At 46.8% G+C, this 24,600-nt stretch overlaps 1 protein-coding gene across 7 annotated transcripts in view; it reads left to right on the forward strand.

The window, feature by feature from the left end:
- The window catches only part of AMPD2 (adenosine monophosphate deaminase 2), a 117,231-nt gene extending 113,545 nt beyond the window's left edge, over nt 1-3,686 (forward strand). For all 7 annotated transcript variants that reach the window (XM_069944412.1, XM_069944409.1, XM_069944415.1 and 4 more), the window contains exon 18: nt 1,682-3,686. In XM_069944412.1, coding sequence (XP_069800513.1) covers nt 1,682-1,939 — 258 coding nt within the window. In that variant the 3' untranslated portion in view covers nt 1,940-3,686. The remainder of the gene's footprint in view (nt 1-1,681) is intronic.
- Nucleotides 3,687-24,600: the final 20,914 nt, after the last annotated feature.

A 24,600-nucleotide genomic window follows, 5' to 3' on the forward strand; every position in this document is an offset into this window, starting at 1 on the left:
GTCTAACGGCCGGGGCTTACATTTGTATATGCATTAGGCTGGCACAACCTTTCTGTCCTTCCTCCCCACTCTCCTCATCATTAGGAATACTCCAGGCAGATTGCTTCTTATTTCCCACCTGTGTGTATATTGAACATGGGCTGGATCGTTAATACACCTGTGCAAAGCTCAAACAGCAGTAAATGTTCCTCGATCATTCCTAATAATGAGGAGGGTGGGGAGGAAGGACAGAGAGGTTGTGCCAGCCTAATGGATATACAAATGTAAGCCCCGGCCGTTAGACACAGCGCCGCTGGATTAAAAGTTGTTTTTCTGACAGAAACTGCATCCCCTGCCGAACAGACCCCAGGACAGATCTTGGATTAAAAGCAGCTATCCAAAGGTACAAGTGGTGATTGTGGGTACGGAGTCGCTTGAAGGGCTGAAGGTTCCCCCTCCCCGTCATAGATTCTCCTGTCCATTATATATAAAGCTCCCAGCAGCTCTTTCTGATTTTCTGGTCTACGTACTTGTTTTATCTCTGTTAGATGTTTCTGATTATTTTCCTTTCACCGTTATTCTTTTTTTTGGTTGGCATTTTAGGGGGTTTCAGAACCAATGACCAGTTTTTCCACCAGTTTTAGTCCTAAACATATTTAGTATCACTGCGTGCTGTGTAATGACCCTGGCAATAAAATTATCACATGATTGAATCCGCACGGATTCATGTCATTGTCTGCCGTGATAACGTCCAATATTCAATACACTGTGTGTATTGGACGTCCGTCTTTTGATTGACTTCAGTGCATTGCATTGCAGTCAGTTAAACCGCTGCAATAACTGACATTTTTTTAAACAGCAAAAGCGTCCGACTTTTCTCTATTTTTGATGTTGTGTGAACATAGCCTATAGGTGCTGTGGGCTGGATGCAGTGGATGAAATGTTACTAAATCTGTACCAAAATGTGCATGTAAGGCTGGGTTCACACTGTGTTTTTGCCGTCCATTTTTCATCTGTTTTTTGGCTGTATTTGTGAGGATTAGTTTTTCCATTGACTTCCATAAAAAAAAAACAGATCAAAACACATTCGTAGTAGGGGCCGATACGGAGGACCAAAAGTCACAGCACAACCAATACACCTAATGCGGTGAGTGACTCTAGCTCTTATGAGTACCTGAATGTTATTATGTGAGGTAGTTAACCATTTCAGTATTATACGGCAACTTTTTAAGCGCGGCACAACATCTTTATCATCCTATATTATATTTATATTGAGTGGGAGCAGTAACCACTTGTTGGTAGCCTGCAGCTATACGGACACTGACATTTTTTAAGAACAGCTGTGTCTATCAGGAGCGCGGTTGTTTTTTACACTATTTTATACATTCGTTTTTTTAATGTACAGAAAAACGTGGTAAAAAAAACCGGAGGTCTTTTGATCTGTTTATTTATCCTTTTTTATTATGGAAGTCAGTGGAAAAACTGATCAATACGAATGCTCACAAATACATTTTTTGAAAAACTAACAGACTGCAAAAACGCTTTGTGATCCCAGCGGCAGATCTGTAGGCTGGTTCTGCAGTCTAATATGTGTTATGTGATAGATGTGAACCATGTATCTTCGACAATGCGACAATCTTCTGGTCTGGTAGTTGTTACAGTCTACAGTATCTGGTGTAATGTTATATTGTTGTTATGACAGGTAAAAAGTTATTGGCTGGGGCCGAATTATCTGCGAGAAGGTCCAGAAGGAAATGATATCCGCAGAACCAATGTGCCTGATATACGGGTTGGGTATCGCTATGAGACGCTATGTGAAGAGCTGACGCTGATAACACAGGCTCTGCAGAGTGAAGATCTGGAGACCATCCCTGAAGAAGTACTCTGCATGGGAGGTGGACTAGACTGGGTGTCCAAAGGAGAAGACGCTGCAAACATGGCAGAGAAAAAGAAACCCTAATAAGATCATGGAGCTTGGAGGGGGGAGGGGAATTAGCCATGTAGATGACAAAGTGCATGGGGTTCACCATATCAAGAATGAGAAAGAGGTTTTACGTTTGAGTGCAGACACTAAGAATGTGAAAAGAAAACTAACACAGAAAACACTAGCCACATAAAGTGACCTGCAACTGGAAAAAGCCTTAAAAGATCTTAAGATTCTCAGAATGTTGACAACAAAAACACATAAGTGATGATAAATAATGGTGGGTGATGATGATGAGTGATGCTATGTGAGGATTGGTGATGAGCGATGCTATGTGATGATGATTAATGCTATGTGTTGATGAGTGATGCTATGTAATGATGAGTGATGCTATGTGTTGATGAGTGATCCTATATGATGATGAATGAAGATGGGTGATGAGTGATGCTATGTGATAATGGATGATGAGTGGTGATATGATGATGAGTGATGCTATATGATGATGAGTGATGATGGGTGATGAATGATGCTATGTGATAATGGATGATAAGTGGTGATATGATGAGTGATGCTATATGATGATGGGTGATGAGTGATGCTATGTGATAATGGATGATGAGTGGTGATATGATGATGAGTGATACTATATGATGATGAGTGATAATGGGTGATGAATGATGCTATGTGATAATGGATGATGAGTGGTGATATGATGATGAGTGATGCTATATGATGATGAGCGATGATAAGTTATGCTATGTGATGATGAGTGTTGCTATGAATGAGAGTGATTCCATGGAGAATGTAATTTAAGGAACGATTTCTCTTCTATGAATCTAATGACGCTGAGATCCATGACTGTGAGAGGTTTCTATAGGATAACGCACACAGAGAGGTAGATGATGCTGGAATAATGTTCTCTATAAAGCAGGAATCATATAAGTAGATGAAGCCGCCTGTACTAATAGTGTTCAGAGGACGGCAACCACGGCATTATAACAATGGATGCTACACACTACTAACTCACATAAAATTGCCACAGACATTTTATATTACTTGTGTGTCCACAATCTTCTATGGCGGTACAGCCACTTTGTACTAAAGGTATATTTTTCTTACAGGCTGAGAGGAGTCAGAGACCTGTGTATATGTGGGCGGCATGGAAGCTTCTCTGTACTAGGATCTGTTGCTGTCTGGATCATTTTCTCACATTTTGGCCGCCTGCTAGTGAAACACTCAGACCGGCGTAATACTGAAGTATCTTTGTGTCTGTATTACAGCCACACATGGCGGCATGACCACCAGTCTAATATCCTGAATGTCACATGACTATGATGCTGATCAGGTCAGGACAGTAGGTTGCAGCTGGACCAGGACTTGCAGCCATAGATGAATCTGTATTTATATTCCGCTGCTTTACACAGGCCAAAGACTGGATTTAGAATGGAAACATGTTGGTTCTGAAAGCTACCAAGAAAACAGACTTTGCCTCATGTTCATCGGTTTCATGTGTGAGGTTGCAGCTTTGTAAGACTGAGTTCACACTGCATTTTTGCAATCAATTTTTTTGCCTGTTTTATGGGAAAAAAAACGGAAAAACATGTATTTGCGTGGGTCCATTTTTATCCGTCTTTCCATTGACTTTCATTATAAAAGAAGGAACAAAATGTATGGTTTTTTTTTAGTGTACACAAAAACGTGGTCGACCATATTTTTGTATACTCTAAAAAATGGATGCAATTTGATTTTAGTTTTCTTTATAATGGAAGTAAATGGAAAAACAGATCAAAACGGTCGCACACAAATGCATGTTTTTTCATGATTTTTTTTTTTTTTTTTGCATAAAATGGAGGAAAAAAAGCAATGTGAACCCATCCGGAATCAGTAAAACTCACCAGCCTTTTTTGAGTCGCGCTAGGCTAGCCTGTGACCATATCCACTACCACCAGAGGTTTCTGTATCTTACTGGTAGGTTTGGCATTTCGGGACCAATATAATAGCAATGACGATTATGATCATAGAAATAAATGATACAATCTGATTGATTGACCTGGTATCCATGTATGGTTAGATTACTGGACTTCCTGCATGCTCAGGACACATTGTTTGCCCTTTGTTAAACTTTTCTCTTCCAGATTCTAATACAATATTGGAATATGCATGGAAATAAATAATATTTCATTCAGCTCATGCTTCGGGGGTCTTCACTTACATCCATATGCAGCACTGTTTTCAGTACCCAGACATCATCCTATACATTCAGTGGCTGATAACCTAAAAAATAGACTGATGACTTTCTTTTGTAGGCACTTCTAATGATGAGCAGGGTGGGGAGGAGGGACAGAGAGGGTGTGCCAGCCTAATGCACAGACATTTTAGGACACACCAGTTTGACACGGCTGCAAGTTTAAGGGTACAAACACACACACCATATACGCACCGTATTTACTGCTGCAAAACGCAGCAGATTAGATCTAAATACCTGAACACAGCATTAAATCTGCACCATCAAATCTGCTGCAGATGTGCTGCATATTTGCTGCGTATGCGGTGTGTGTGTTTGTACCCTAAGTACAGTTCTTTTTCAGGACAATAACTGCATCACCTGCCGAACAGACTCCAGGAAAGATCTTGGATTAAAAGCAGCTATCCGAAGGTACAAACGGTTAGGGGGGGGGGGGGGGGCCAGATTGTGGGTACAGAGTCACTTTAAAGGGGTTTTCCACTTAAACAATTCTCACCATTTCTAAATTCCCCCCATTTCTCAGCTGGTGTGTTATGGTGCGTTTACACAGACAGCTTTATCTGACAGATTTTTAAAGCCAAAGCCTGGAATGGATTAGAAATGAGGAGAAATCTAAGTGTTGCCTTTATGACCTGTTCCCTGTTTATAGTCTGTTCCTGGTTTTGACTTTGTCAGATAAATCTGTCTGTGTAAACGCACCATTAGATTTCGTTCCCTGTGTGTGTGTTCTTCCAGCCGACGCCCTATCCCTTTGACCTGATTCACACACTTCACACTATGCTGACTGGGAGCCGAAACCCGGCTTCATGCTCCTCCTGACTCCTCTCTGGTCGCAGAGGTGGCAAAACAGATTGTCCCTGAAATCCAAGAGACACTGGCGGCGACTATTGCGTCGTCCCTGCAGAAGCTGCAGGCAACAGTGAACAAACATGGCGATTGCCTGCTGGAGGCAGAGAAACGCATAGTGAGGCTGGGTTCACACACAGTATATTTCAGGCAGTATTTGGTTCGCAACCAAAACCAGGAGTGGATTGAAAACACAGAAAGGTTCTGTTCACACAATGGTGAAATTGAGTGGATGGCCGCCATATAATGGTAAATAACTGCCATTATTTCAATATAACAGCCGTTGTTTTAAGATAACAGCACATATTTGCCATTAAATGGCGGCCATCCACTCAATTACAACATTGTGTGAACAGAGCCTTTCTGTGTTTTTAATCCACTACTGGTTTTGGTTGCTATGAGGACCTGACATGAGGACCGAATACTGCCTGAAATATACTGTGTGTGAACCCAGCCTGATACTGGAAGAACAGATGGAGGCTGCTGAGTGCTCTTATAGAAACCTGCGCTCTGATAATAACAAACTATGGGACTAGGTGCAAGACCTGGAGGACCGCTCCAGGCGTAATAACTTGTGCATTGTCGGTGTGCTGGAGTCAGTGGCGCAAAAAGATCTGGCCAAGTTATGTGAGTCCACCATTCCCGCGCTACTGGGGATTTCTCATAAAAGCAAAGTTGAACGAGCTTATCGCCAGGGCCCTGATCGCACGGGACAGCTTGGGGACACTTCCCATGCAACACTGCAGCACCGTGCGCGCCCACGACAAGTCATAGTGCGTTACTTAGATTACTCGGACAGAGTGGAAATATTACAAGCGTTCCAAAAGCAGCAACAGGATCTGAGATATCAGGAGGCCAAACTGCTTATCTTTGGAGACTTTTCTGCTGAGACCACTAGGAGGCACAAGCTATTTTCACCCATCTGCTCGGCCCTCTTTAGAAAGCACACATGCTTTGCCCTGCTATATCCGGCGACGCTACGAGTCTTCTACCCTGACGGATCCTATTCTACATTCCACTCACCTGAAGTGGCTAAAGCCGGTCTAGAAGAGATCTTACGAGACATACCGAATACTCCAGGTTCGTCTCAACGCTCCAGATCACCGCCACCAACCCGTGACAACAATAGCAGCCCTCCTCGCACAGCGCAACACCAGGAGGGAGATTGGTACGTCGCGCTGAGAGAACAACGACACAGCCGTTCCTCCTTATCGCGGGACTGAACTGGGCCAGAGATAACGGACTGTGGTCGTGAGTTGGACACCTCAAACACATGTTTGTTTGGCATGGTTCTTAGTCCAGATCATCCAGAGGGGATCTGCTAAGTGTTACGCAGTTTTATCATTGTTTCAGTTATACAACAGTTCTTTTATGTGATCGGGTTAGGAGTGCCCGGAAGATGTGAGACTCATAACACTTTATTGAGTTGTTTAGTGCCTGTGTGGAGAAAAGTGAGGTCTGTAACCTAATGCTAGCTGGATACTGCTGTTAGGTGGGATTCCAGTATAGCTGGTATGTTTTTTGTTAAGGGGAAGGGTTAGGGGGGGGGGGGGGGATGGTTAAGGGGGAGACGGGTGGGAGGGGGTGGGCCCAGACTCGCGGAGGGGATCCTATTTGCTTTCCAGTTCATCTGTCATATATCCATACTGTACAAGCCTATGTTAAAGTTGGTTTCTTGGAACATTAAGGGACTAAGGTCCCCACAAAAGCGGGTGCTTATGCTACGCCACCTCAAACGTATGAAGCCGGACTTGGTTTTACTGCAGGAGACTCACCTGACTCAGGACGATTTCTTTCGTCTGAAGAAGATGTGGGTGAAGGAGGTGTATGGATCTCCTGCAGTGAATCACAACGCGGGGGTGCTGATATTAATTAGTAAGTCATTCCTTCCAGGGCGAAGTCATACATGTGTCACATGATAATGCAGGCAGATAATGCAAAATTCATATCAGAATGCTCTCTGAGGACATGATCATTTATAATGTATACGGTCCGAACGCTAACAGTTCTCTCTTCTTCTCTGACCTTACTGACCAGATCCTGGCTGACCCAGTGCAGCTCAAGCTGATAGCTGAGACTTTAACGACACCCTTGGAGGACCGCTCTAGATTCCGTCGCTCCCATGTCTCCTCAACACTGTTGCTGACATTATCGCAGCGGACTTCCCTGACTGACATGTGGAGGTATTTTAATCCAGATTCTACTCCGCACGACTCTTGGTCGAGGATTGATTACATATTTTCATCCCCTTCCATCCTTCCTAAAATTTTGTCCCCTACTATAGAAGAAATGGTCATATCTGATCATACCCCCGTATCGTGTTCTATAGTTACGCAACTTCCCAGGGATAGTGATTTCATTTGGAAATTCCCTATAGGCCTGGCCAAAGATGACGGGTTTAAAACCCTTTTTAAAGGCTGGTGGCTAGAATATTACAACCCAGCCCAGTTGTTCTGGGATGCAGCTAAGGCAGTCCTGCGAGGACGAATCATGGCGACTCTCCAAAAGAAGGTTTCTGCCAACATTTCTAAATATAGTGCTGCCCTTAAGGAAGCCTACACTAAATTTCTAGTAGCCCCTTCTGATGCCACGAGAGTGGCCTGGCAACAAGCCAGAGATCACTATGTGCAATGGATGAAAAGGAAGGAGGAGGTACATCGGTCATACTATGAGGCGCTGTTGTTCAGGCATGGGAGCAAGGCTGGTAGACTCTTGGCCCGATTCACTAAAGGCCCGTTTCCACAACACTCTATCACACAATTAGTCGACCCCCAGGGAACATTACATAGACACCCTGCACGGATTAATGACTTTCTCCAAGACTTCTATAGATGCCTTTACGATAAGGGGTCGGGGGGGGGATATTACTAACTGTGACTGGCTGACTGACCTTAACTTACCAACACTGTCAGACACGGACAGAGAATTTCTGAACAAACCGATATCCGGGGAGGAGATTGGGGGTGTCATATCGCATTTAAAGTCACACAAAGCCCCTGGTCCGGATGACCTGTCCGGGGACTTTTACAAAATTCTAGGCCCTAAAATCACCCCTACTTTAAAAGCTCTATATGACACCTACCTCTCCGCCTCACCTGTACCCAGATCCTCCAATACGGCCTATATTAAGGTTCTCCTGAAGCCCGGAAAAAATCCTAAAACTCCCAAGTTCATACAGGCCAATTTCCCTATTGAATTTAGATATTAAAATAGTATCCAAAATTCTAGCTGACCGGTTAGCCGTGATTATGCCCTCTCTTATTGGTCCATCACAGGTTGGCTTTATTAAAGGGAGATCAGCGGTGATGAACATCCGCAAGGTAATGGCCGTATTGGACAAGGTTAAGACACACCCTGAGAAACATCCATCCCCAGCTCTTCTCTCCATTGATGCTGAAAAAGCTTTTGACAATGTGAGGGGATGGATGTTCAAAGTGATGGGGACAATGGGCTTCTCAGGAGCTTTTCTTTCTTATGTTTAACATCTGTACCACTCCCCGGTAGCCAGGATCCATACCCCTGGTTTCCTTTCCCCTTCTTTTCCCCTGTTTAAGGGGACGTGACAGGGCTGCCCATTGTCCCCCTTGATTTTTAACCTGGCCATCGAGCCGCTGGCCCGCAGACTGAGTTTAGCTAGGGACTTTGACGGGATAAAGGTGGCTTGGGGGGAGGAGCTGCGGGCCATATTGTTTACCGACAACTTACTCATTTTCCTTAGCGACCCCAATAGGGACCTGGATGCGGTCTTTAGACACTTAGAAGAATTCGGCAATATAGCCTGCTTTAGAATAAGTAAAGATAAGAGTGACTTACTCAAGCTTACTTCTTTTCCCAATAAACAAAACCTCCCAGTCCGCTGCACTTCCGATAATATCACATATTTAGGTATAAAAATTGGACGATTCCCCAACTCTATATACAAGTTAAACTATCCTCCACTGATACATAAAATTCAAGCAGAATTGCTCAAGTGGGCCAATCTGCCACTCTCTCTTATGGCCAGAGTGGCCTTGCTAAAAATGATAGGATTTGCTAGACTGCTGTATTCATTCCAGACCATTCCGCTCCTCCTTAGTCATAGGGATGTATCATCATTAACCTCAGCCTTCTCTAATTCTATATAATTTTATATCAGCAAGACTGAAATTGGTACTGCCTAAGGAGAAAGGGGGTCTGGCTCTACCCAGGGCCATCTTAACAGCATTATGGGCCCCTGGGCAGAGGTGCGAATTGGGCCCCACCCCCCGCGGCCGCCGCCATCAAAACACCCCATCTTTGCAACCCCGCCCCTAGCCAGTACAATTACGTACAATAAAAAAATACAAATTATTGTTAACATAAACTTTAATTCACAACACAGTCTTTCAGCAGCGCAAAAACAAAAAATAACCGTGCGTGCCGCGCCAAACCAGACCAGGTTGGCTTCAAAGTATCCAAAAAACGCAATGGAGACAGCACTTCCAACAGCAATCTGCAGGGTTTATTGTCACACCAGTGCAACATGTCTCATATATACAGAGGGGCAACAACATGACTATTATATATGAGAACCATGTTGTCTCCCTGTATGTATACTGTATAATACAATATACAGGGAAACAACATGGCTTATATATAGAGAAGGGCAAAACAACATGTCTCATATATACAGAGGGGCAACAACATGACTATTATATTATATATGAACCATGTTGTTTCCCTGTATACAGAATACAGGGAAACAACATGGTTCATATATAATATAATAGTCATGTTGTTGCTCCTCTGTCTATATGAGACATGTTGTTTTGCCCTTCTCTATATATATGCCAGATAACAAGCAACAAATATTACCACCTCATCCAGTCATATAGAGGTACCCAGCTCTACACAGGTTCTGTACACCATATACAGTACATTACAGTGCAGATACATCAAGTGACTCACATGGGACGTCTTCTCTGATCAGAGTTCTTCCCTTTTCATCTTCTTTTCCATTTGCCCTGTGCCGTTATGAGAACTTCTCCGAGCCACGAATCCGCAGAATCTGCCAGACAGACATATTAGGCTCCACACTCTGTCACCATCCTCATCTCTCTACACACTGCACATCTGTATTGGCCCCTTATAGATAGCTCCCCCTGTATTACCCCCTTATAGATGGCTCCCCCCTGTATCCCCCCCCCTTATAGATGGCTCCCCCTGTATCCCCCCCGTATAGATGGCTCCCCCTGTATTACCCCCTTATAGATGGCTCCCCTGTATTACCCCCTTATAGATGGCTCCCCCCTGTATTACCCCCTTATAGATGGCTCCCCCTGTATTACCCCCTTATAGATGGCTCCCCCCTGTATTACCCCTTATAGATGGCTCCCCCTGTATTACCCCCTTATAGATGGCTCCCCCCTTATAGATGGCTCCCCCCTGTATCCCCCCGTATAGATGGCTCCCCCCGTATAGATGGCTCCCCCGTATTCCCCCCTTATAGATGGCTCCCCCCTGTATCCCCCCCTATAGATGGCTCCCCCGTATTCCCCCCTTATAGATGGCTCCCCCCTGTATCCCCTCCCTCGTATAGATGGCTCCCCCCTGTATCCCCCCCCTCGTATAGATGGCTCCACCCTGTATCCCCCCGTATCCCCCCCCTCATATAGATGGCTCCCACCTGTATCCCCCCTTATAGATGGCTCCCCCCTGTATCCCCCCCCTTGTATAGATGGCTCCCCCCTGTATCCCCCCCTATAGATGGCTCCCCCCTGTATCCCCCCCCTCTCGTATAGATGGCTCCCCCCTGTATCCCCCCTATAGATGGCTCCCCCCTGTATCTCCCCTATAGATGGCTCCCCCCTTAATCCCCCCCTATAGATGGCTCCCCCCTGTATCCCCCCCTATAGATGGCTCCCCCCTGTATCCCCCCTATAGATGGCTCCCCCCAGTATCCCCCCCATAGATGGCTCCCCCTGTATCCCCCCCATAGATGGCTCCCCCCTGTATCCCCCCTATAGATGGCTCCCCCTGTATCCCCCCCTATAGATGGCTCCCCCCTGTATCCCCCCCTATAGATGGCTCCCCCCTGTATCCCCCCCTATAGATGGCTCCCCCGTATTCCCCCCTTATAGATGGCTCCCCCGTATTCCCCCCTTATAGATGGCTCCCCCCTGTATCCCCTCCCTCGTATAGATGGCTCCCCCCTGTATCCCCCCCCTCGTATAGATGGCTCCACCCTGTATCCCCCCGTATCCCCCCTCATATAGATGGCTCCCACCTGTATCCCCCCTTATAGATGGCTCCCCCCTGTATCCCCCCCATAGATGGCTCCCCCCTGTATCCCCCCCCTCTCGTATAGATGGCTCCCCCCTGTATCCCCCCTATAGATGGCTCCCCCCTGTATCTCCCCTATAGATGGCTCCCCCCTTAATCCCCCCCTATAGATGGCTCCCCCCTGTATCCCCCCCTATAGATGGCTCCCCCCTGTATCCCCCCTATAGATGGCTCCCCCCAGTATCCCCCCCATAGATGGCTCCTCCTGTATCCCCCCCATAGATGGCTCCCCCCTGTATCCCCCCTATAGATGGCTCCCCCTGTATCCCCCCCTATAGATGGCTCCCCCTGTATCCCCCCTATAGATGGCTCCCCCCTGTATCCCCCCTATAGATGGCTCCCCCCTGTATCCCCCCCTATAGATGGCTCACCCGTATTCCCCCCTTATAGATGGCTCCCCCCTGCACAGTAGATAAAAAAAAAAACACCCAACTCACCTACCAGCGCTCCCCCGTTGCTGCTTCCTCTCCTCTTCTGCCCCCGGCTGATGCGTCGCTCCCCGGGGGATTCTCCGGGAGCGCACACATCCGGAAGCTCAGTTCCTGATGCGTGCGCTCCCGGAGAATCCCCCGGGGAGCGAAGCATCAGCCGAGGCCGGATTTCCTCTTGCGACCACAAGGAAGAAAGTGCTTGCGGTCGCAAGAGAAGGGGAAGGGGGGGGGGGGGGGCGCAGGGCCGTCTTACCCATTGGGCATGGGAGGCGGCTGCCCGGGGACCCTTGCGTCCTAGGGGGCCCCTGCCCACTGTCACAGCGGGCAGGGGCCCCCTAGGACGCAAGGGCCCCCGGGCAGCCGCCTACCATGCCCAATGGGTAAGACGGCCCTGGCTCTACCTGATGTCCGGGGTTATAATTTAGCATGTCTACTGAGGCACGGAGTGGACTGGATCAGAGGCTCTAGCAGTTACTCTAATTTTATACTGGAATCTCGCTTAGCACACCATTGGTCGCTAAATGGCCTGCTTCATACAAGATTCGGGGCACTCCCGTCACACTCCCGTCACACAGTTACATCCAGACAGAATAGATGCATGTCCGAATTGTTCAGAACATGGTACTGATCTTTACCATGGCCTCTATTCCTGTCCAAGGGTGACAGCTTTCTGCCAAAGCTTACTCTCCTTTTTAGGTTCTAAGCTACACATCACTGTACCCCTGGACCCACATTTGCTGATGCTACATATCTCCCTGAATAATTAGCAAATTACACAGTTATTACGCATCTTTATTTTAGTAGCGAAACGTTGGCTGGTGCCGGATATGCCCACAGTGGAAAATGTCCTCCAACAGGTTAAGAGATATCTACTTATGGACCAACTAGATGCTGAGCTGGCCAGGGAAAAACGGGTCAAACCATTCTTTAAAAAGTGGAAACGGTTTCTTGTCACTCTTCTCTCACCTCCAGAAATTCATGAGATTGTCCGACCATTCAAAGACACGACATGGTACATGAGGAAAGATGTGGCCGGAACCCTGGGGGTGTTGCGAATCCGCGATACCCGTGTGGGCAGATGATACTTTGGAGGCAAGACTCTTGTTCGCCTTCTTTATCCGTGAGTCTGGGGGGGGGGTGGAAGGGGGGGAGGGAGGAGTGTTCCTTTTGTATAGTATGTTCATCGGCACTGCCTATTCACTGTAAGGTGACTTGTTGGATTTCTTTTCATACAAAAGACTGTCTGCGTACAGCCCCTGTGGTGCGGAAGTCCACTTGTTATACTGTTTCGAAAATAATAAAAAAATTTAGTTTGAAAAAAAGAAAAGAATAGTCTCTAAAATAGAAGTCAGCCCCTACTGTAGTTATTCATGACTGCCCCCTTAGCTTGGACTCCCCCTTCCTGCGGCTCCAGAGGCTGCAGGAGGCTCCCGTTAGAGGATGTGTGCGATGACTTCACCACATTGCCAGCGTTGGGCACTACTAAGATACTTCTAGGCCACGGGCTAAAAACTGCCTGCGGCCTACGAGATTATAATATGGGTGGTCCAAGCAGCTCTACGGACCACCCATATTATAATCTGCTGCACGTCAGGAGGGCCAAATTTAAAACAGCAATGGAAAAGCATGGCGGGCCAAAAAAAATGGCACCATGGGCCAGACTTGGAGTGAGTGAAAAACCCAGAAAGACTATGTTCACACAACATTAAAAATAGAGAAAAGGCGGGCGCTTTTGATATTTAAAATAACGTCCGATTTTGCCGCCATTTAACTGCAATGCATTGCAGTCAATGGAAAGACGGACGACTAATGCACACAATGTACTGACTAACGGGTGTTATTGCCACGGACGTCAAAATAATGATCATAACAATTATTTTCGGACGTCTTTTGCAATCAGCGGACATTTTTTATTAGTTGTTGACACACAGTTTTTCTTTTGTCACCGTTCTTTCTCCGTTTTTACTATTAAATTCAATGGACTTTTCAATTAAGACACACCCAAAGGCCAGTTAGTAACCAAACTAGTATAATGTACCAGCAGCCGAGGGGAGGCCAGCCAGCTAAATGACGTCTGTTATTTTAGACTCAAAATAACGGATGTCATTTTAGACGGAGCTGAAAAAAACGTTGTGAACATAGCCAAACTGTGCAGATCTTTTCATTATAATTTTGCTGTTAGCTTTGCTCCTGATTTTGGTTGATAAAAACTGATGAAAATCCTATGTGTGAACATGGCCATAGGCTGCATGCCATCAGAAAGTGCACAGTAAATCCAAGCTTTTGTGTTTTGCATTTGGAGATTCTGATCTGAAATGTTAGATGGAGGATTATACTTTTCAATGTGTGCTTTAGAATGGTGCACATAAAGTAATTATTAGCTGAAACCTGAGTCATGTGAACTGGACAGATATAGGTAATTTTATAAACTACTTTTATTTCTGTCTTTTGTGAGTAAAATAAATCCTTGTGTGATTGCAGGATGCTGGCAGGAGGATTTCTGTGCTCGTAATGCTTTGGTTACACATGAAGGCTGAGAGCACCAAGAACTCCAATGAAGACAAATGACATCTATTGCCTACACAGTATACACAGGCCAGTACATGACACAGCCAGGCCGGGGTCATTACATCCCATCTCCACAAGGCGTGCACCTCCATAGGGCAGAGGATGGGCAGCGGCTCCTGGGCCCTCCGTCACCCCCCAGCACCTCTTTCTCCTTACAGCCACTCCACTGCAACTAGCAGTACCTCTGCTGACCAGCCAAGATGACTGTGCTGACAGGCCAGACGGGGAAGAGACTGGAGGCGGGACTCAGGAGAAGAGGAGGCACCGATTATCAGGGCTGGGAGAGGAGATAGCTTTAAACTGCTCTTCTCAGGCTCACCTCCTGCGCACAACTGACCAGATTTGCATACAGTTATTCAGGCGAAAAATAGCGCAAACGGGACGATCGCGCACGCATGATGATATGTAACACTTCATATAGCCTGTAAAGTGGTACATTCCCTTTAACCCCTTTGACGACCCATGACATGAGTTCAGAGAGGGGCCAACTGCTGCGCCCGCTAATTAGGACATTTAAATGTAGCTGGCATGACAGCTGCATTTAAAAGCCCTGCAGCGCCCCTCTGTGGAGGTCTACTGGGGGATTCACCCCCCCCCCCCTCCCCGTGCGATGTGATCACTTCTCCTTACCAGACTGGGCCTCAGCATCGGAATGATACTGATCCCGGCTCGGTAATCTATAGATCTGAGCTGCTGCAGCCCAGAGTAAGGGTGGGTTCACGCTGAGGAATTCTTGAGGAATTGAAGCAGAAAGTTCAATTCCTGATCTTGCACGGTAAACAATGTAAGAGCCAAAAAATTCCAAAATGCTAAATTGTGCAATTTTTGGTCCCATCGAATCCAGAAAAAAATGTAATAAAAAGTGATCAAAAAGTCACATAAAGGTACTGATGAAAGAACAGATCATGGCACAAAAAATGACATCTTATACAGCCCCATAGACCAAAGGATAAAAGCGTTATGGATGGGAATAGAGCGATTTTAAGGAAAATTTTGTTTTTTTCTAAGATTTTCATTTTTTCAAAGCCATCAAATAAAGTAAAAGTTATACAAGTTACACAACACTGTAATCGTACCGCCTTGAGGAATATAGATAACATGTCAGTTTTACCATAGGGTACCATGGCCTTTTAGACACAAGGAGGAAAAAACGAAAGCGCAAAAAAAGAAAATTGGCCCCGGCCTTAAGGGGTTAAAGAGGAATTCCGGATGAAGAAAATTAAAATCTGTTAAAAACGTTTTAAAGTTATAGCTGTAGATGTCTCTATGTAATGTATTACATTGTAATACAATGTATTGTTTTATGTATTGTCCGCACAGTTCCGGCACTGACATCCAGGAAGTGAAGAAATTTGGCCTCTGTGCAGTCAACTCTGTCTCCTGCTCCCTCTGCTTACCTCCACAAGATCATATGACCCTGTCTCACATTCAGTGTTTGCTGAGCACAGACTGGGGATACAGATGTGAGAGGGGGCAGGGTGCGGGCAGAGCGCAGGCAGAGAGGGGGCAGGGCGCAGGCAGAGAGGGGGCAGGACGCGGGCAGAGAGGGGGCAGGGCGCGGGGGGCAGGACGTAGGCAGAGAGGGGGAAGGGCGCAGGCAGAGAGGGGGTAGGGCGCGGGCAAAGAGGGGGCATGGTGTGGGCAGAGAGGGGGCATGGTGTGGGCAGAAAGGGGTGGGCCATCAATGTGAGGCCCAGAAATGGGGAGGGCATATGTGGGAATGGGGGGGGGGGGTTACAGGGGTGAAAGAAACAGGACTACTGAGAAATGTTATCTGATAGCAGTGTAGGGGAGGAGGAACAGCAAGTATTACAGAGCAGGTATGAGAGGAGCCAGACTACTGTACAACCACATGAAGAGTGTCAGGGGAACATAGGGAAGATTAAATGTCCACTATGACTCACCAGTACATCACACCACTAGAAGGGGTTAATCCCTATGCACAATCTGGCTATTATAGCTTATATTCAGCTGACAAGGACCATTTACAGTTACAAGCACGGCTCTAGCTGTTTAAAGGTTTGGTATAAATGGCAAGCACAAGATGTGAGAGATGTTAGACTAAGGCTGGCCATACACATGGGACTTTGATCAGCCACAATTTGAACGGTCAGCGCCCTTTGAACAATTGCATCAAAAACATGCCAAGTTAAACTGGCAGAAAACCAGAGGTCAGGGGTTATCAGTGCACCAGCAGTAGAGCAAAGATTTTCTCTTTCTTCTAAACATTGGGTCACTTCTACACTGGAGTACAAGAGGGGTTAAGCAGAAGGTTGTCTGCTCCTGCACCTACGTATTTATCCATAAGGGCTCCTAATGGGCTCTTATAGTCACTGAATTGCGGCTGCAGAAAACTGAAATGTCCGCATGGGATCCCGGCCGGAGCGTATACGTTCCCATAGAAATGTAGGCAGAAGGCGTACAAAGTACGTCTGTTGTTGACGATGGCAACAGCAGCTGTACTTTTACGTAGTGTGAACATAGACTAAGGGTGCACAAAGGGGGTCTTACTACTATGCTGAGGCCCAGAGGACACCTCATTTCTATAATGGGTGCACAGAGGGGCCATAGTACTATATACACAAAGGGACCTAATTACTATATGCTAACTACTGTAAGTAGGCACAAAGGAGGCCTAATACGACATGTGCTGGATCTTGGAAACCATGTTTTCTGACCAATTCTGCAGAAAAATGTCAAGGTCCAGGACAGATGGAAAAGAGAAGGAAAAGTGAAGCACTATGATTGGAGAAGACGCCCCCTGTGAGTGACGGTCATCCTTTGTACAGTCTGCAGAGCCTGTGTACAGCTGATATTTACCAATATGTTCACATAGGGGATTTATTAGTCTTAGTATACTGTATGGACAAACAAACAAAACCTTCCGGCTCGCAAACATTCTTGATGCTTTATTCAAATACAATTAAAAATCCGATGCGTTTCGGGTCGTCTAATATTAGTCATGGCTCTAGTATTTCCTGCTGGCTATGCACGACAAAATAAAGTATGACAGTCCAAGCTTGGTTGTACATGGCCGATCTGTTGCTGTGGTGTGTGTCCCATGCCACCGCATTTGGAGTGCTGCACCAACTTTTTCAACTCAAGCGCCCCCATCAGGTGATGTTTTGAGGATATCTCATACAAAAATTGATGCACTGACTATAATTATATCACCTGTGAAATACTAAGGAGGTTCTCAAAACATTACCTGCTGAGGGTGCTTGAGGACTGGAGTTGAGTAACACTGACCTAGACACCGAGCTGTCAAGAATGGGAAGGAAAAAGCTTAAACCTAGAGGCACATGTTTGCCAGACATGTCTAGTGAACTTAATGGGTCCTAGGAGTGAAGCAGGTAATATTTGGCTAAGGATGTGAATGACCAGTGGAATTTAAAGCTAGCACTTAATTGCCGCAAGGTTTCCTCTGCGGGGTTTAGGGGCATGGCCTCCGCTCTAGTTGCGTTCACCTTATACCCAGACAAGACCCCAAGGGTATGTAATAGATTATGCAGGTAGGGGAGGGCTGTGGGGAGGTAGGGAGAGTCAGCATGACATCATCTGCAAATAACATTGAATTCCTTACCACGAATGTTAACCCCTTGTATATCAGTGTTGTGTCAAATGGCCACCACCAAAGGTCTATACATAATACAAATATCAATGGGGGGCGGGGAAGCCCCTGGCTGGTGCCATTCGGCGGCGGGAACTCCCTAAGTGTGGATGCGACATTTCAATGGATGCAGTTGGTTGGGAATATAACCCTTGAATGGCCGATAAGAAGGAGCCAGAGAAACCAATACACCTCAGCAGTGGCGTAGCTATAGGGGTCGCAGGGGTCGCCATGGCGACCGGGCCCCTACGCTAGGGGGGCCCGCACGGGCCCCCTTGCCACTTGCTCCTGTGCTCCCCCAATCCAGGGGGGCCGCGGCAGGGGCGGGCATATGCCCCCCGGCCTGGTCCCCCCGTGCAGTTAAATGGCCGCGGCCGCCGGACCTCTTTAAGTTCAGTGAGCTTCCGGGTTGCCGGCCCTGGCCGGAAGCTCACTGATGCAGGACCGCGGCGCCGGGACTTCTCCTCCTCCTCGGCAGCTGACATGTGACGTCATCACGTCACATGTCAGCCGCCGTGCAGTATAGAGGAGAAATCCGGGCGCCGCGGTCCTGCATCAGTGAGCTTCCGGCCAGGGCCGGCAACCCGGAAGCTCACTGAACTGAAGAAAAGCTGGCAGGGAGATCAAGGATCCAGGTGAGGTGAGTTTATTTATTTATTTTTTCATTTTTTACATAAATGTTGCGATGTGGGGGGCTGCACAAGGGGTCTATACTGGGGGGGCTGCACAAGGGGTCTATACTGGGGGGGGCTGCACAAGGGGTCTATACTGGGGGGGGGCTACACAGGGGGTCTATACTATGAGAGGGTTACACAGGGGGTCTATACTATGAGAGGGTTACACAGGGGGTCTGTACTGTGGGGGATCTACACAGGGGGTCTATACTGTGGGGGGCTACACAGGGGGTGTATACTGTGGGGGGCTACACAGGGGGTCTATACTGTGGGGGGCTACACAGGGGGTCTATACTGTGGGGGGGCTACACAGGGGGTCTATACTATGGGGGGGCTACACAGGGGGTCTATATCTACATTATCTGTACTCAGAGATATCTTTGTGTTGTCTGTGGCGTTACATAGGACTGCAGGTGACCACTACATTATCTGTACTCAGAGATATCACTGTGTTATCTGTGCTGTTACATAGGACTGCAGGTGACTACTACATTATCTGTACTCAGAGATATCACTGTTATCTGTGGTGTTACATAGGACTGCAGGTGGCTACTACATTATCTGTACTCAGAGATATCACTGTGTTATCTGTGGTGTTACATAGGACTGCAGGTGACATCTACTACATTATCTGTACTCAGAGATATCACTGTGTTATCCGTGCTGTTACATAGGACTGCAGGTGACTACTCCATTATCTGTACTCAGAGATATCACTGTTATCTGTGGTGTTACATAGGACTGCAGGTGACAGCTACTACATTATCTGTACTCAGAGATATCACTGTGTTATCTGTGGCGTTACATAGGACTGCAGGTGACTACTACATTATCTGTACTCAGAGATATCACTGTTATCTGTGCTGTTACATAGGACTGCAGGTGACCACTACATTATCTGTACTCAGAGATATCGCTGTGTTATCTGTGGTGTTACATAGGACTGCAGGTGACATCTACTGCATTATCTGTACTCAGAGATATCACTGTGTTATCTGTGCTGTTACATAGGACTGCAGGTGACAGCTACTACATTATCTGTGCTCAGAGGGATATCACTGTGTTATCTGTGGTGTTACATAGGACTGCAGGTGACATCTACTACATTATCTGTACTCAGAGATATCACTGTGTTATCTGTGGTGTTACATAGGACTGCAGGTGACATCTACTACATTATCTGTACTCAGAGATATCACTGTGTTATCTGTGGTGTTACATAGGACTGCAGGTGACATCTACTACATTATCTGTACTCAGAGATATCACTGTGTTATCTGTGGTGTTACATAGGACTGCAGGTGACATCTACTACATTATCTGTACTCAGAGATATCACTGTGTTATCTGTGGTGTTACATAGGACTGCAGGTGACATCTACTACATTATCTGTACTCAGAGATATCACTGTGTTATCTGTGGTGTTACATAGGACTGCAGGTGAAAGCTACTACATTATCTGTACTCAGAGATATCACTGTGTTATCTGTGGTGTTACATAGGACTGCAGGTGACAGCTACTACATTATCTGTACTCAGAGATATCACTGTGTTATCTGTGGTGTTACATAGGACTGCAGGTGACCACTACATTATCTGTACTCAGAGGGATATCACTGTTATCTGTGGTATTACATAGGACTGCAGGTGATATCAGGTGACTTCTCCAGGTTGCAGAAGTTCAAACTTCATCTTGCCCTGCTGACAGTTTATTATGGGAGTTTTGCAGCATTTAACTCTTCAGGTTGCAGCACTACAACCCCCATCGTTTCCAACTGGCAGTTGATGATGAGAGTTGTAGTTTTTCAGCTGGAGAGTCAAAGATTGGAATACAATGATTAGACAATGACACAGTACAGTCCATTCATTATAGGGGGCAGTAGTGCAGTACGTGAGGTGGAGGCAGTGACATGGCATTAGAACATGGTGGCACATTAGAATCATTGGATATAACGTTAGATATGACTTTGCCTGATCGGGTGAGATGGGGGGCCCCAAGCTAACATTTTGCACCAGGGCCCATCAGCCTTTAGCTACGCCCCTGCACCTCAGTGTTTCAAATTGAAAAGGTCAGCTGAGGGGACCATATGCGTTTTCTGCATCTAGGCTTAAAGAAAACTACACATAAAAAAAATTTGTTTTCTATTAAAAGTACATTAAAAGTTATATAGATGTGTCTATACAATGTATTACCATATCTGTACGGTTCTGCCACACTGGTAGCTGATAGAAATCCAGGAAGCAAAGAAAAATGGCCTCTGTGCCAATTCACATTGTCTCCTGCTCCTCCTGCTCTCACACCTTAGGAGACAAATCTTCCATGCCTCTGTCTCACATTGTGTGTTTGCTGAGCACAGGCTGATGATGCAGATAGGGGGCAGGGTGTGATGTCACAGGAGGCGCGGCTGAATCCCCCAATCCCCTGAGTGATTCACCATCTCTGACCGGCCAAAAGCAGCTGATGCAATGTCGCTGATTGTGCAGAAGTGTGCAGTGAAATTAGGGCTGTGTTCACACATGTTGGAGTGTCATTGCAGTACTGCAGCGTATTCACAAAAATGACGCAGTAACACAAGTAAATGATGCTAAACGGCAGAGAGGATCAGAGCCGTCACTGCCAATCCCACCTGGAGAAAAAAACAAGACACAATCAGTATATCCCATGTAAGATAATATGGGATAAAGTCCTATTGTGCCCCTCAACTTAGGGGATAAAAGATGCTTGATCATAATATGTGTGTAGAAATCAAAAGAAAATATTTTTTAATTAAAAAAGTTTTTTACTGGCAATAAGTGTGGACGCATGTTGGCGAGGGCTTTAAGGGACAAACTGGCGCAATCGCATATCCCCTGTATCCGGACCACTGCGAATGTAACTACCCATATCACCCCGGAAATAGCATCCACATTCCATTCCTACTACACTACCCTTTATAATCTTCCTAAACCCTCGGCCTCAGTGCCTGAGCCCTTCTCTCCCCCTCCTATTGCTACTCAGATCTCCAGCGATACGGCAGTAACCCTGGAGGAGCCGTTCGCGTTGCACAAAATCAATTGTGCTATTGCACAACTCCCAGGAGGGAAGAGCCCGGGCCCAGACGGCCTGACAGCCCAATTCTACAAAGTGCTTCAGGAATCCCTAGGCCCCACCATGCTCTCGGCCTTCAACTCCATATCCGACACCGTCCCCTTTCCGCAACACACTACTATGGCCCATGTCGCCCTTATTCCTAAATCGGGGAAGGACCCGCAGACCTGCGGGAGCTACAGGCCCATCTCCCTCCTCAATGTGGACCTGAAACTTTATGCCAAACTAATTGCCAACAGGCTGAACCCACACCTGCCGGCTCTCATCCATGCGGACCAAGTGGGTTTTGTACCAGGGAGGGAAGCCCGCGATAATACTCTCAAGACATTAGACATAATTCATTACGCTCAATCTAACAACGTACCCCTGATGGTTCTCTCTTTAGACGCCGAGAAGGCTTTTCATAGAGTCTCGTGGTCCTCCCTGGTACAAACCCTACAACGTGTGGGCATAGGCCAGTCCTTCCTCTCGAAAATTCTAGCCCTTTATAACACTCCCTCCGCTCAGTTGAAAATCAATGGCACGTTGTCGGCACCCTTTTCTATTTCCAATGGAACGAGACAGGGGTGCCCCCTGTCCCCCCTCCTTTATGTCCTGATCATGGAAAATCTAATGTCCACCATCCGCTCTGACCCAGACATACGGGGGATCACCATTGGATCCCACGAGTATAAATGCTCCGCTTTCGCGCACGACCTCTTGCTCTATGTCACAAACCCACGTTTGTCCCTCCCTTCCCTTATGTCTCGACTAGACTGGTTTGGTGTATGGTCAAATTTTAAAATTAACCTTGCTAAATCTGAAGCCCTCAATGTCTCCTTGGACAGCGCCACGGTGCGCTCTCTTCAGGAAAATTTTCCATTTGCATGGCCCCCCGCAGGCATATCATACCTGGGCATACGCATCCCTCCCACATTGTCCCAACTCTTTGATGCTAATTTCCTGCCTCTGTTAGGCCGTTCCCGAACGGACCTGACAGCCTGGACCAAGAAAGATTTCTCTTGGTTCGGGAGAATTAATATCCTGAAAATGACCCTTCTCCCTCGACTGCTCTATCTCTTGCAGACCATCCCAGTCCGCATCCCCGTTTCCTTTTGGAAACAAGTGCAGCATTGCTTTTCTTCCTTCGTCTGGTCCCCTGGCCGTCCCAGAATCAGACGCGCGGTTCTTTCTCGTCCTAATGATGCGGGGAGGGGGTTGGTCTGCCAGATTGCCGCCTTTATTATCTATCTTGTGTCCACGTGAGGATCTTGGACATGTTTCATCATTCTACTTCCAAGCTGTGGGTACAGTTGGCACTCCCATGGACATGGTCCCCTACCTTGGCAGACCGCACACCTCTGTCCTACACAACTCGCCATACTCTTGCATCTTTACCAGCCGCCGGGTCTCCTTGTGCTCTGTTGGATAGTCGTGGCCCTATGACCCCCGTCACAGATAACCCTGACTTTCAACCAGGTATGTCCCGGACCTTCTTAGGCACGCCTAGGGACACCCCTCTCCGCTTTTATCACGTGGTCAAACGGGGAGCACTGTTACCCTTATCCGACATTCTCCCCTCCGCACCCCCCTTGTCCAGACACCTGTTTGAGTATATTCAACTGCAGCATTTCTACACGACCACCTCACGTACTCACGCTCTCCATAATACGTTGTCGGACTTTGAAAAGTTGTGTGTGGCGCCTTCCTGTCCCCCACATGCCATCTCTTTTTTTTTATCAACTGTTGCTCTCCTCTAGACTGGACCATCTGCCCTCCTTCTGCTCGGCATGGGAGACAGAGTTGGGAAAAACTTTTACGCCTCAACAATGGTCAAAGGCTTTTTATCTATCTCACAAAGCTACTATGGCATGTAAGACACAGGAGACCAGTTATAAGATTTTGTCCCGTTGGTACCGGGTTCCAGCTGCCCTTCATTGCTGGTACCCCTTGGTCCCTGACATTTGTTGGCGTTGTGGGGGCGTGGGAGGCACCATGACACACATTTGGTGGGGATGCCCCAAATTGCGGTCATTTTGGCCCACGGTCTTGCGCCTCATTAAGGAAATTACCGGCATCACTATCCCTAATACCCCTGAAGCGACACTGCTTTTCATGTTCCCCACAGCCCAGTCGCGCTTCAAAAAATCTCTGGCACGCCATCTGCTCCAAGCTGCCAAGTCAGTCCTCCCTCGGAAATGGAAATCCGTCGACCCTCCGACTATTGACGAATGGTTTGCGGAAATAGCCCAGACACATCACATAGAGGACCTCATTGCTGTTACCCCGGCAGCAGTGAAGAGGTACACGGCCACTTGGGGCCAATGGCTCCTATTCCTAGATTCTGATTCTTATAGAACCGCCACGGCCTGAAACCGTCCTTCTGTCCCTAGTTGCCCGAAGGGTGCCCCCCCTCTTTTGCCGCCAGGGACAGCCTCTCTTTTATGATCCTCTTGTTATCTTGTCCTCTCCTGTCCGGTGTGTTTTGTTTGTCGTCTTCTTGCTTCTGTCTCTCCTATCTCTGCAGTACAGCTTGCATATGATAGTACATTGTTTTTGTAATGACTTATGCTGAGATCGACCGGAATACTGATCCCGTTTTTTCTGGTCATGTTACGGATGTTGACATTCCTACTGTTCTTTGTTACAGTTCACGATTACGATTGCATTCTGTGCATTTACATCATTCCTTGTATTTACCCCTTCCCCCAGAGGGACTTGCCGTCCCGAGTTCCCATTTGTATTGTATACTCTCTTTTCTTGTCTTTGAAAATAAAAAACTTTAAATTAAAAAAAAAAAAAAAAAAAGTTTTTTACTTTATTCCAAAATCAGCGTTACCGGTAGAGAATACAGCGTGAGAATTTAGTAACACAATGAAACTGAGATGTGTGAACACAGCCTAGATGTTCTGCAACAGATTTGGGTAGGGAATGGGCAGGGTGGAGGACTGTGAT

This window comes from Dendropsophus ebraccatus, chromosome 11 (genome assembly GCF_027789765.1).
Source record: "Dendropsophus ebraccatus isolate aDenEbr1 chromosome 11, aDenEbr1.pat, whole genome shotgun sequence".
NCBI classification, from domain to species: Eukaryota; Metazoa; Chordata; class Amphibia; order Anura; family Hylidae; genus Dendropsophus; species Dendropsophus ebraccatus.